General features: G+C 39.4%; 1 protein-coding gene, 1 non-coding gene and 2 pseudogenes across 3 annotated transcripts; 1 reads left to right on the top strand and 3 right to left on the bottom strand.

Moving 5' to 3' along the window:
- Window positions 1-154: 154 nt before the first annotated feature.
- Window positions 155-3,159, bottom strand: LOC114739001 (uncharacterized protein At5g39570-like). Of its 2 annotated transcripts, XM_028927063.1 has the most exons (3): window positions 2,583-3,159; window positions 1,996-2,414; window positions 155-552 (listed from the first exon to the last, which is right to left on the bottom strand). In XM_028927063.1, exons 1-3 carry the CDS (start codon window positions 3,067-3,069, stop codon window positions 466-468), a joined length of 993 nt encoding a protein of 330 aa, XP_028782896.1. In that variant the 5' UTR covers window positions 3,070-3,159; the 3' UTR covers window positions 155-465. The 2 variants fall into 2 exon arrangements, with proteins under 2 accessions (XP_028782896.1, XP_028782895.1); XM_028927062.1 differs by having other exon boundaries at window positions 1,996-3,156.
- Window positions 3,160-4,265: 1,106 nt separating this feature from the next.
- LOC114739004 (pectinesterase 31-like) lies at window positions 4,266-7,599 on the top strand (annotated as a pseudogene).
- A 559-nt stretch (window positions 7,600-8,158) lies between these two features.
- Window positions 8,159-8,231, bottom strand: TRNAA-UGC (transfer RNA alanine (anticodon UGC)). The gene has a single exon. It is a non-coding gene; the product is annotated as a tRNA-Ala (tRNA).
- A 935-nt stretch (window positions 8,232-9,166) lies between these two features.
- LOC114739006 (pentatricopeptide repeat-containing protein At5g15340, mitochondrial-like) lies at window positions 9,167-11,387 on the bottom strand (annotated as a pseudogene).
- Window positions 11,388-12,310: the final 923 nt, after the last annotated feature.

Genomic DNA, 12,310 nt, shown 5'->3' with positions numbered 1-12,310 from the left:
CATTTTGATCGTTGCAAAGTACTCTATACATTTATTATTCTTATTCCATCAATTTTTTATGTCATTTCAAAAATAAATTGAGTCTCTATCCTATTCTCAATTTTTTCCTTTAAAAATGTTTTTTTTTCAAGAAATATTTTCATTTTATCAACTCTAAAAATCAACCCATATAATTAGGATTTATTTAGAACTTCAAAGACAAACAACGCCAACACTTCAGTGTATGCTGATAGTTTGTTTTCATTCAAGAGCAGACTTCACAGACCACAATAGCAGCAACACACATAAAGGCAAACAAGCCCAAACCGTTCACTTAGAAATGCACACAGGACAAGGCAACACCACAAGACTCCATATTGACAGTCTGACCCATAGCAAGGCAAACATGGCCCAGCTGTTTATTTAGTAGGTAATTCTGGAATGATTTTCATACTCAAGCCAAATCTTCAATCTCCTGCATTTTGATCACTCATCATCGTAACTCTTGTGGTGATGATGCTTGTGGCGATGGTGCTTCCTCTCACCATCATCATCATCGCCGCTATCATCTCCCTGCCAAGAAAGGAAAAGATTTAAAACCAATGTTAAACTGGATTGCCTCATATAGCCTACATCAATTCGTAAAGACAAATTAAAGGGAAGCGGGGATGCATTTCATACAAACTCTGTATACTGTGCCGCAATAACTTCCAACCCAAACTATGTCTCTGTACTACCAGCACCCACAAAGGAGTCCAGAGAGGGAAATTTCTTGTTCGACATCAATTAGATAAATAGACCGGCTTATGTAGGAAAATCACAGTTCCTACATACTCCGAAGAATCTATACTTGAATGCATATATGCCATAGTACTGCCCGTTAAATCTTCCTACATGCAGACATTCTCTTGATAATAACTGGTTCTTTAAAAAGTACGTGGGCGTTGGGATTAGGGTATTGAGTTTAGGATGTGAGGAAATGCTATGCTAGTTCATAACTTATGCAAGAGAACATCAAGACAAGGCAACCATCAATATATTGTTCATCCGAAAGCATTGATGAAATGACAATTATTGCCATAGAGGTGGGGAAAATGTTCGCTCAAAAAACAGCGCAAAGAGCAAGGAATATGATCGTGTCACACATAGTCCCACACCGGTGGAGATGATACATTACTAGATTAGACCCAAAAGAACCAAGGAACAATCCAGACTCAAGTCACAGGAAAGCAAACAAAACAACTAGCTAGGCATCCTACATGTTCTATAATCATATATTACATCTATTCTTGAATCTACTTGTGCCAAAATAAAAATAACAAAAAGATATTTTTTTGTTCCCCCTGACTTCTACACTCGATATTTCATGTCTTAGTTTAAAGAAGAAAAAAGAAAAAAGGATGATCAACTACACCAACCAGCAAACACATATCACTCAGCCTTAAGTCATATTGCTATCTTCATTTTCGACTTATGTTGAAATTCGGACCCCAGGCACAGAATCAAAACCAAAAACATAGTAAAATACGTCACGAGTGTCTGATAATTTATGTATCATGGATGTTAGGCCTAATGGCTTAGCAACAGATGCAGAGCCTGAAAAGTTAGCAGCAGTAGAGTTTGAACCGCTGAGATAAAAGCCAATCAATTTCTGGCTAGCGAATGCCAAGTAAGCTATCTGCTCATAAGCTTAGAGCCTATAAATTTGCTACCAGCATGATACGAGTTATCAAGCATGAGGAGTAAAAGTGCCAAACAATTTGATAATCCAAAGTTGCTTTTGCCAAGGGTCTTAAATTGGCAGAGACTAAGACCCCAAGTAGCAAAGAATGTTTTTAGTCTTACAAACTTGTTAACAAAGCTAGTTTGAACAGCTTCATAACATTACGGAATACGATCCCAAGGACCTAAACAACGGGTTCAAACTTACACTGAGCCACATCAACGACTTAACAGAACCAGAAATCACAAGGTCGCTAATTAGTAGTAAGTTTAATTAAGCAATGGAGTACTTACATATTTCTTACGTCCATAGCCCTCTTCGCTGTAGCCATACTTACGAGGCTTATCATCATCATCACGCCTCTCATAACTAGGTCTTCTGTACTCCTCCTCTGAGCGCCCATAGCCATGTTCTCCCCCTTCCTGGCTCTCATAAGTTGGCCTTCCATAACTTGGTCTCCTTGGCGGCTCGTCCTCATACGCAGGCCTCTCAGTTCTTCCCCCGTAACCATATCCTCCGCCCTCTTCCTCCCCGGAGCTGGGCTTGCGACCATAACCGGATCCATATTCAGATTCGCCTGTCTCATGCTCAGTTCTTCGTACATAAGCGGATCCATATTCTGAGGTGGGTGCCTCATATTCCGGCTTCCGACCGTACCCAGCTCCGTATTCCGAACTCGGCGCCTCGTATTCCGGCTTCCGACCGTACCCAGCTCCGTATTCCGAACTCGGCGCCTCGTATTCCGAGGGAGGTGCCTCGTACTCCGGCCTCCGACCATACCCAGATCCGTACTCTGAGGGGGCTGCTTCCGGCTTCCGGCCATGTCCAGATCCATATTCCTGAGGGGGAGCCTCATACTCCGGCCTCCGACCATATCCAGATCCATATTCCGAGGGAGGTGCCTCATACTCCGGCTTCCGCCCATAGCCTGATCCATAATCTGAACTAGGTTGATCGTATTCATTCTTCCGACCGTACCCAGATCCGTACGCTGATCCACCGTAGTCTGGCCTATTCACATCAGAATCCAAGCCATAAGCAGGCTCAGGCCTCCCCCCGTATTGGCCTCCAGGTTCTGCGCCGGGATTGAACGCTGGTGCAGGCCTGGGCTTGGGACGATCATAGCTGCTGTACTCAGTATTCAAGGCCTCTTCATTATAAGCAGATGGTTCAGCATATGAGGTATACTGGGGACGATCATAGTCGAATTCATCAGAGGTCGAAGATGTGATCGGGTAGCAAGTCTCATCAGACGGAGGAATGGGGCGACCATAGGTGAGAGTAATGTCGTATCCCCCACCGTATGGCGTTGGATCATACTCATCGAAATCGTCGACGTCGTCATCACCCCTGGAATAGTACGGCATTGTGAGAAGCTGACTGCTTTCACTCCTAAAGCTGAATCTCTGATCTCAGTGTAGCCATTGCCCGAATGATCCGCAGTGACTTTATAGCAGCCTGGGAAAAGGTAGACGACACTTCATCTAGGCGAGTAGACGAGAACACGTGGATTCTATGTTCTCCCCGTTTCCCGCGGGAACACTTAAACGACGGAGTCGTTTACATGGGGAACCCGTTTGCTTTCTCTGTGGACCCGATATTATATCCAACTGGCTAAGGTCGACCCCATGCAGCATTATTATGGTATGGGCCCTACATTATTGGATTCATGAGGCGGTCCAATCTTTTATTGCCAAGATTAGACTATATTGCCAAGATTAGACTTGTATCCCCCCAAAAAAAAAACCTGTAGGGAAAAAATACATAAGAATTAAAATAATTTAAAATTGAAAGAGAAAAAAAAATAAAAATACTTTACAATTGAAAGATAGCATATTTGGTGCGCAAAATTCAAAAGATGAAACTAAGACAAATGATGGAAGATAGTGATATAACTAGATTTGAGGAAATAACAAAGTCAATTAAAAATTTTCAACACTTTTATTTTTTAAAAACTTGAACTAATTCAAATTTTTTTACATATTAAATAAATATTATTTTTATGATTTACAAAAGCAAAATATCTTGAAAAATAGTATTTAGATAGCATGGAATAGAATTGTATAAAGTAGTTTTTTTTTTTTTTCACCATGAATTGTATAAGTGGTTAAACTACTGAAAACGTGACATGCTTAAATTTATAATCTCATGATATATTCTTCACTTTTTTTTTTAGTTGCTGGTGTTACTTTTACATCCTATTTTTTGAACTTTCCTCTTCCTGTGGGTCCCACATTCATTTTTATTTATTATAAAATAAGGAAAAATTAAAAGTTAAAAAAATTAAAAATGTCGGGCACTTAAAAGTTAAAACGGACCAGATTTACAATATAGAGAAGATTTTGGCGTTTTCCAGATATTTGGCATGTCCAAAATCGAACTGGAAGCGGCCAAGTGGAGCAGATTCGGAAATGGCTGTGCGGTCGCATATTAACATTGCCTTTCTGCGCGGCAATGCATTTAATTACACCGTGAGATAACAATAAGCAATTCCTACTTAACAGTTACCACTATCAGATTTTCGGGTTCGAGATTCTGTGTCCGCGTAACTTTCTTCGGATGATTCTTTATTTGCGTTATCTCTTCGCTGTTGATCCCAGTTGCCGCTATACAGATCAAGCTCTCTCTCCTTACTCTACACTCGGAAACACTGAGAAGATCTACCAGATTTCCTAAGAATTCAGAACTACAATGGCAGCTCGTGTAATCACGGTTTCACAGACCGGAAGAGGAGACTATCGGACGGTGCAGGAAGCAATTGATGCCATCCCACTGGGAAACAACCGTCGGACGGTGATTCGAGTGTCTCCGGGAATCTACAAGCAGCCAGTGTACGTACCCAAGACTAAGAATTTCATCACCCTTGCTGGTCTGTGCCCAGAGGATACTGTGCTTACGTGGAATAATACCGCCACCAGAATCGAACACCACCAGGTGGGCGAACATGGATCTTGTTCAGCTCATATGAATTTTTGAGTATTTTGATTTTTTAAGAGTAGGAATTGTCCGTTTTGGCGGTGATTTTTCCTGCAGGCTGCTCGGGTAATAGGCACTGGTACTTTTGGCTGTGGTAGTACCATTGTGGAAGGAGAGGATTTTATTGCCGAGAACATCACGTTCGAGAATTCCTCCCCTCAGGTAATGCGTGTAAAATATTAGTTTTCTGCGAGATTCGTTGGCATCACTGGCAATTTGTGCCTATCTAGGATAAACTAGCTATCGTTGATGTGACAAATATGCATATATGATATGTAAATAAAACTGTTTATTGTTACAATCCCGTGTTAGCTTAAATAAACAATTTATGATATAAATTCTGAAAAATTGTCGGCCAAGGTGTTGTTCACGCATAAACTTAAAAATATTTATGATTTGCAATCGTCAGCAAGATATACAATTTAGAATCTAGTTGCCTTTTTATACCCATGAGGTTGGAAGTCGTCTCCTTACCAACAAGTGTAAACTTTGTTTTACGGGAAGCTATTGCTCTGAAGTTTCGCAATTTTGAGGTTTTGAATCTGCTCAAGAATCAAGGTAGAAACTTATTAGCTTTCCTTTTGTCACTATTCAAAGATGCTGCTGCAAATTTTTTGGATGATCATGTTGGTATTTGCATCCAAATTTTGAATAGCGTCTCCTGAAGTGATTGGCAGATGGAAATTAGTTACAAGCTTATACTTTTCTTCCCTTTTTTCTTCTCTTTTTGGCAGGGTTCAGGGCAAGCAGTGGCAATCAGAGTGACAGCAGATCGATGTGCCTTTTATAACTGCAGGTTCCTGGGATGGCAGGTATGTCCTTGTCTCAATGTGTTAGTCTAATAGTTTAGAGGCTTCTTGAAATATTTTATGTAGAGATGTAGACTTGCAGAACTGGTTGATTTAATGTTCTTTTTGGTATATTTATTAAGTATTTCTTTGTTGCGGGAGGTTTATATTAAATTATAACTGTCATGTTGTTAAACTTTTACCTTAGAGTTGTGCTTTAAATCTACTTAGGACCATGGTTGTCACTTATCAGACAATATGCTCTTATGTGCTATATGTGAGTGGGTTCTCTTTCATGTGAGGATAATCTAGAGGAGGTACCAAGGAGATAAATTGCTGACATGATTATGATGCAGGACACTCTGTACTTACACTATGGGAAACAGTACTTGAAAGATTGTTATATTGAAGGAAGCGTGGACTTCATTTTTGGCAATAGCACTGCTCTTTTGGAACATTGCCATATTCACTGCAAGTCTGAAGGCTTCATTACTGCACAGAGCAGAAAATCTTCTCATGAAACAACGGGTTATGTATCCTAAGGTGTGTAACTGACCATTGTCTATATCTTCCCACCTATTCACACGCTTTAGTCATTAGAAGTACTTAATATGTCCAAGCAAGAAAAGATCCGTTTCTGAAATATTTGGTACACCATGATGTAATTTAGTACTCCCTCAGTCCCTTTTTATAAGCAACATTAGAGCTCATCACGTAGATCAAAATGTTAGTTAAAATTAGTTAAAGACAATAAATATGTAGAAATTAGAAGTTCTTTCTCTAAGATACCCTTATTTATGAGGGGGAGAGTATAAGAGAGAGAATAAGTAAATTGTTATAATAAAGAGAATTATGGAAAAGAGAGCATGTGTGATAGAGAGATGATGGTTCGGAAAATGAGATAATAATATATTGACTATTAAAATAAGTAATTAATGAGGGCAAAATAGGAAATTCGCTACAAAAATTTAAGATAACTTGCAAATGTTGCTTATATTTAGGGACAACAGGGAGATAGTAGTTGTTGCTTATAAAATAGGACGTAGGGAGTACATGATAAGGGAATGGAAGTATTTACTACGTGTGAGGCAATATTGCTCCTAGAAAAGGTTTATTGCAATTGTGTTGCTAACATGTTGTTATTGGGGAATAATTCCTAAATTTTTTGAAACAGCCACTGATAGTATTAATGTCCAAATTAATTTGTACATGATTAGGAATGAGAGAATCTTCATATTTGGAAAAGTGATCTTTGCATACACTGACTTTGGCCATTGTTGGCTGCTGCCACTGCAGATGTGTCATAACGGGTAATGGAAATAATTCATACGCATATCTTGGACGACCATGGGGACCTTTTGGAAGAGTGATCTTTGCATACACTTATATGGATCGATGTATAAGGCCTCATGGCTGGAATAATTGGGATAAAATTGAGAATGAGAGAGAACGGCTTGCTTTTATGAATACAGGTGGGTGTATCATGTCTAGCTTCATTTTGTACTGTTTGATGCCTACCAGCATCTTATGGAATCAGTCTATGTGTTACTGATATATGGCCCAAGTATTTAATCAATGTAAATATAGATCTAAGTGGAACCAACGCAGATGTAACTGTTCAATATGTTCAAATGACTTGAATACGTTAAAGTTGTCTAGGATTTGACTTCCTTTCATTTAATGCACTTACCTGCTTGACCCACGACACTTGGGAAATGCCTTGTTTGAACTACATATGTGATCGAAATACTTGTAACCTGTCTTAACATGAAAAATTGCTGTCTGTTATCAAAACTGCAGGTGTTATGGACATGGTTGCTGCCCATCCAATCGAGTAGCATGGGCTAGAGAATTGATAGATGAAGAGGCAGAGCAGTTCCTTTCACATCGTTTCATTGACCCAGATGCTAATAGACCTTGGCTTGCCCAAAGAATGGCCTTGAGGATTCCATATTCTGCTTAGAAATTAAAATTATAGATGGGACTATAGTAGGAAGTTCATATCAGTTCATTACATGTGCGCTTAAAATTCCCACCGTTTGTGGAATTTATATGCCAATTATTATGTATGATGCTGTGGCCACTGAAGATTAATAAAAATTATTGAATGATGATGCTCTTTCCATGGAGATATTTCTACTGGTTATTATTTTCAGCGAACGAGTTTCTGGTTGTCATATTATTGAAACCTGGGGAAGTTGGTTAGCTGCAGATTTTGAACTTCTTGAACGGGATGACATTTTGCTGCATGCTATTCTCGAAGCAAAGTTTAAGCTAAGAAGGTATAATAATCTATAACGAACCAAGCAGGATGCCTCTGAAAATTAGGTTTTGGAGAACTATCAGATTGTAATTTAACCTAGCAAGCTTTGCAAACAAGGGTTTGTGGGAACGGCACATGGACATAGACATAGATATAGAGGTACATATGGGCCAAAAAGGGACTTGACATGCATAGAATTTATTGAAAAAAGAAGGAATGAGAGGACAATAGATATGATTACATGATAGTGTCCTTAAAATAAATTTTAAAACCAAAGTATCTTTACGAAATTTAATTTATCAAATACAAAGATGTTAGAAAATGATAAAAACGTATGATATGACTTTCTTCGGTTTTATCTGCGCAGAAAAAGACAAGAAATTCACCGAGAACGCCCCACAAACGGGGTGAAACAAAGACGGGAAGTTATGGAGATGCGGGGGATCGAACCCCGTGCCTCTCGCATGCAAAGCGAGCGCTCTACCATTTGAGCTACATCCCCAATCTTCTGTCAGCGGCCCTTTACTTTCTTCCTTTTTGACTAACTCATCATTTCTACCTCAACCTTCGAGTTAAAGAGAGGAGGACTGTGCCTGTCCGGTATGAAAATTATGCCAAAACCCCGACATGAAAATGTGTGCTTGCGTCCACCGGGACAGACAAAATAACTAAATTTCATAACTACTCTTATATTCAATGAAGTTTAAATATAAATTTTTTATGAATATTTCACAATTTTTGATACAAACCTAAATAGTGTGATACAAATAAAAGACAGCTTCTCGTCGCCACACTTTTTATCCACTTCAAAATTAATGTTTTACAAAACCATAGAGAAAAATTAGTAAAGCATAAATAACTGCCCGTTACGTATATGACATTCTAAATTCACAATGAAAATAAAGTGGATGGAAACTGAAAGTGTATTGAAGAGAACCCATAACTATACATAAGGATTTCCAAATTCCTTATTGACACGCGCGCGCTTGCACTGTTCAAATAATCTTTCAGAATAATTAAATCATGTAGATATTACTTAAGACTTTTTTTTTGGGTGGTTTGATGTAACTGTTTTTTATAATTGTTAATATGAGAATTTAAAGTTGAAATTGTGGTAAAATGTATAAGATGCATAATTTGTTAATTATGAGAAGTTGACAACGCAGCTATGAAGAATAAAAGTATATTGATGAGATTTGGCTAGAACTCATGATCCAAATAGATATTATTAGGAGGGATAGCTGTTCTTTGTCAATCCCTTAATAGAAATTGGTTTCTACATTCAACTGAAATAAATTAGGAAAGTGATAATAGCAAACTTTTTGAAGCCATTAATGATAATTGAAGACATCTTATTATTGAAATATTATGGAAGGGCTATGGTCTTTATTTGCGATTAAAATTAAATGACTTCACAAAATTGCTCTCATCATCAAATGCTGAAAATAGCCAATAATAGACGTTCATTCATGAATTTAGAAGAAAGAATGGGGGGAGCAACAAACAAGTGTTATGAATTATCACTTCCAACTCACCAGTCTCTGAAAGGAATGAATGGTGATTAGTAGTTACCAATAGTCGGAGCAAGAGCATGATCCTTGTTTGAAACTATGAAAACGATAACGATCACGGACGACAATTTCACGGTTGTATATGTCAGAGGCAATCTTAATAGCAGAATGACAATCCAAGCATATCCTCAGGTTCTTAAAATATACAATGGGGAACCAGATCGCGTGCTTATCAGGCCAAAACAGAGAGCTAACTTCTCACTATGTGTGAACAATACCTGCTCTACCTCCTCCAACTCTTCTCTGTAGTTATCCCTTCCAGAACAACCAGATAACACTTGGGAAGCTGTACTGGGAACATAACCAGCCAACCTTAACCTTCGAATCATGTCATCTAGCATCCTATATATTTCTGCAGTTTGCAGGTGTGTCTTATCCCCTGCAGTAAATGATGGAGTTTGCCAGCAACATATATCGAACTCACACCTGGCATCTTTTTAATACCCCTGGTTTTAAGAACTTGCCTAAGAGAATTAGCCTTGTCCTCTTTTCCAGACAATGCGTACATATTTGAAAGCAGAATATGACATTCTGTGTTGTGGGGATCCAACTGAATCAGCTCCTGCATCATCTTCTCACCGAGCTGCAACTTACCGTGGACACGGCAAGAACCCAGAATGGACCCCAATACCACTTCATTTGGAGGAATTGGCATCTTTTTCATGAAGGACAAAGCTTCTTCAAGACGACCAGCCCGACCCAATAGGTCTACCATACAAGCATAATGTTCTATTTCAGGCTTTATGTTGTAAACCGATTCAAGGCTGTGGAAATATTGCCAACCCTGTTCAACAAGGCCTGTATGGCTGCAAGCACTTAGCAAAGACATAAAGGTCATTGCATCTGGTTTCGCTTCTTTGACCAAATCAGGAAACATTTCCACCAAAACTTTGCCCCGTCCATGCATGGCAACCCTCCAAGCATAGCATTCCAAGCCACTGTATTTCTTCGTGGCATATGCTTAAACACTATCAATGCAGTGTTTATCCAACCACATTTTGAGTACATGTTAACCAAACTCGTGCCAACCATTATATTCATGTCCCTACCCATTGATTTCAAAGCATAAGTATGAACCCACCTGCCCAGAGCCACATCACCTGACTGTGAACAGGCTGACAAGAGCGAAGAAAGAGTAACGTAATTCAATCCCATCCCACAATCAAAAATCATTTCTTTCAGAAGGTAAAAAGCATCCCGCGTAAACCGGTTTTCTACATAACCCACGATCATAATGGTCCAAGCAACCTCATTCTTCTCAGGCATCCTGTCGAACACGGCTCTTCCACTTTCCACTCCTTCCCTTTTACGGCTCCTTCCAGAATCCCAGTCCCACGACACAACACTATGTTCCTCCATCTCTTCAAAGACCCTTCTAACTTCACTCACGAATCCACACTTCGCATACAGATCCATAACTGCATTGCACAACTTCACATTGTTAATTAAACCAGATTTCACCGCACCAGCATGTAATTGTAGTCCAACCTTAACATCCACCAGGCGTGCACAGGCATTGAATACGCAAACCATGGCCACCTCATCAACCTCTGAGCCCTCTCTTCGCATATCAACAAAAAAAAAACTAAGCGCCGCTCTAGGCATGCCATGGCGAGCAGAGCAACCAATCAAGGTGGTCCAATCTACAGAGTCCTTGTGAGAGTGGGGGATTTCATCAAACACCTTGCGCGCGTACAGAGCACAACCGCAAGCTGCGTACAGATGGAGGAGGGCGTTGCGAAGGAAGTGATCAGGAAGACAAACAAGGCCAGTGACAATGACTTTGGCGTGGAGCTTCTTTCCGGTGTCGAGAGAGGAATTGCGAGCACAAGCTCTAAGAAGAGAGCGAAAGCGTGGAGCGAGGGAGGAGGGCGCCGAGTGGGACGTCCAGATCATTCGAGAGACGTGGATGATAAGCTTGTTATTGAGAGATATTGGTGGCTAAGATAACTTTAAACCGATTATTACTTCACAGAAGCTTTGCTTAATTATTAATATGCCTAAATAGGAGTTGCATCTTACGCAGACAGACAAGAAGCCAGGTTTGGAGACGTGAGTTGTCTAGGTATTGCAGTTGCAGCAATGCAGAGCCTGCAATCCGAGCTGCCAGAGATGATGTTGACCTATAACCAACAATCAGGTAGAAGCATAGGAAGGCTGGAGACTGAATCATGTCGTGGACCAAATTTCACTTCATGTACAAGCAATAGTCAAACATAACTTTTTCCCTTAAATATAGGTAAAATTTCAATCAGTTCCCCAAAAAAAAAAGTTTCAGGCAAAAATTATAACTTTTGAGATTTGTTTTTATAATTATTTTTTTCCTTAATATCTCATTGTAATTCTTCTTTAAATATAAAGCAAAAAAAAAAATGAGTGTTCTTAAATAAGTAAATATTATAATGTTTACAAAGATTTTTTGGAAAAAAAATTAATTCGCTATACGTAATATTGGTTCGGGTTTTTTTTAAAGGGGCGGTAGCCGGTAGGGAAGAGGGAGGGGAGGGGAGGGCTGGTAAAAATTTTTGTCTTCTTGTGCTCCCTTTTCCTCCTCCGTCAGCTGAGAAATGATTTTACACATTCTGACTAAATGGCCCATGCCATATTTTTAATATTACAATTTTAACCAACGCAACTTTGAACTCCAACTGTTTCTTCGGGTATGTTTGGATATCAGAATCCCACTTATGTGCGACCACGTTGAAGCTATTACCATTGAAGGCGCGGCTGAAGATGAGAATGGAGGCGTCGCAGTCTCCCAACATGAAGTCGTGGAAGAAGAGGCGGAGGGTGGTGGCAGCCATGCTTGGCGTCTTTGTTGCTTATCTATTACAATTGTTTCCTCCAATTTTGAGTATTTTGAGTATTCTGGTAGTAGTTGATATTCAACTTTAATCAATAGAAAAATGCAAGGTAGAAACAAAACTCATCGAAGAAGAAGAACATTCTCAACCCTCAAACCTACGAATGAATCAAAATGGTGGGGTAGTTTTTGAACTAGTTGATCAGA

This window comes from Neltuma alba, unplaced genomic scaffold, assembly GCF_004799145.2.
Source record: "Neltuma alba isolate B1F8T4 unplaced genomic scaffold, ASM479914v2 tig00013737_pilon, whole genome shotgun sequence".
NCBI classification, from domain to species: Eukaryota; Viridiplantae; Streptophyta; class Magnoliopsida; order Fabales; family Fabaceae; genus Neltuma; species Neltuma alba.
Note: the sequence above shows the minus strand (reverse complement) of the source record. Positions and strands in the feature narration are given on the sequence as shown.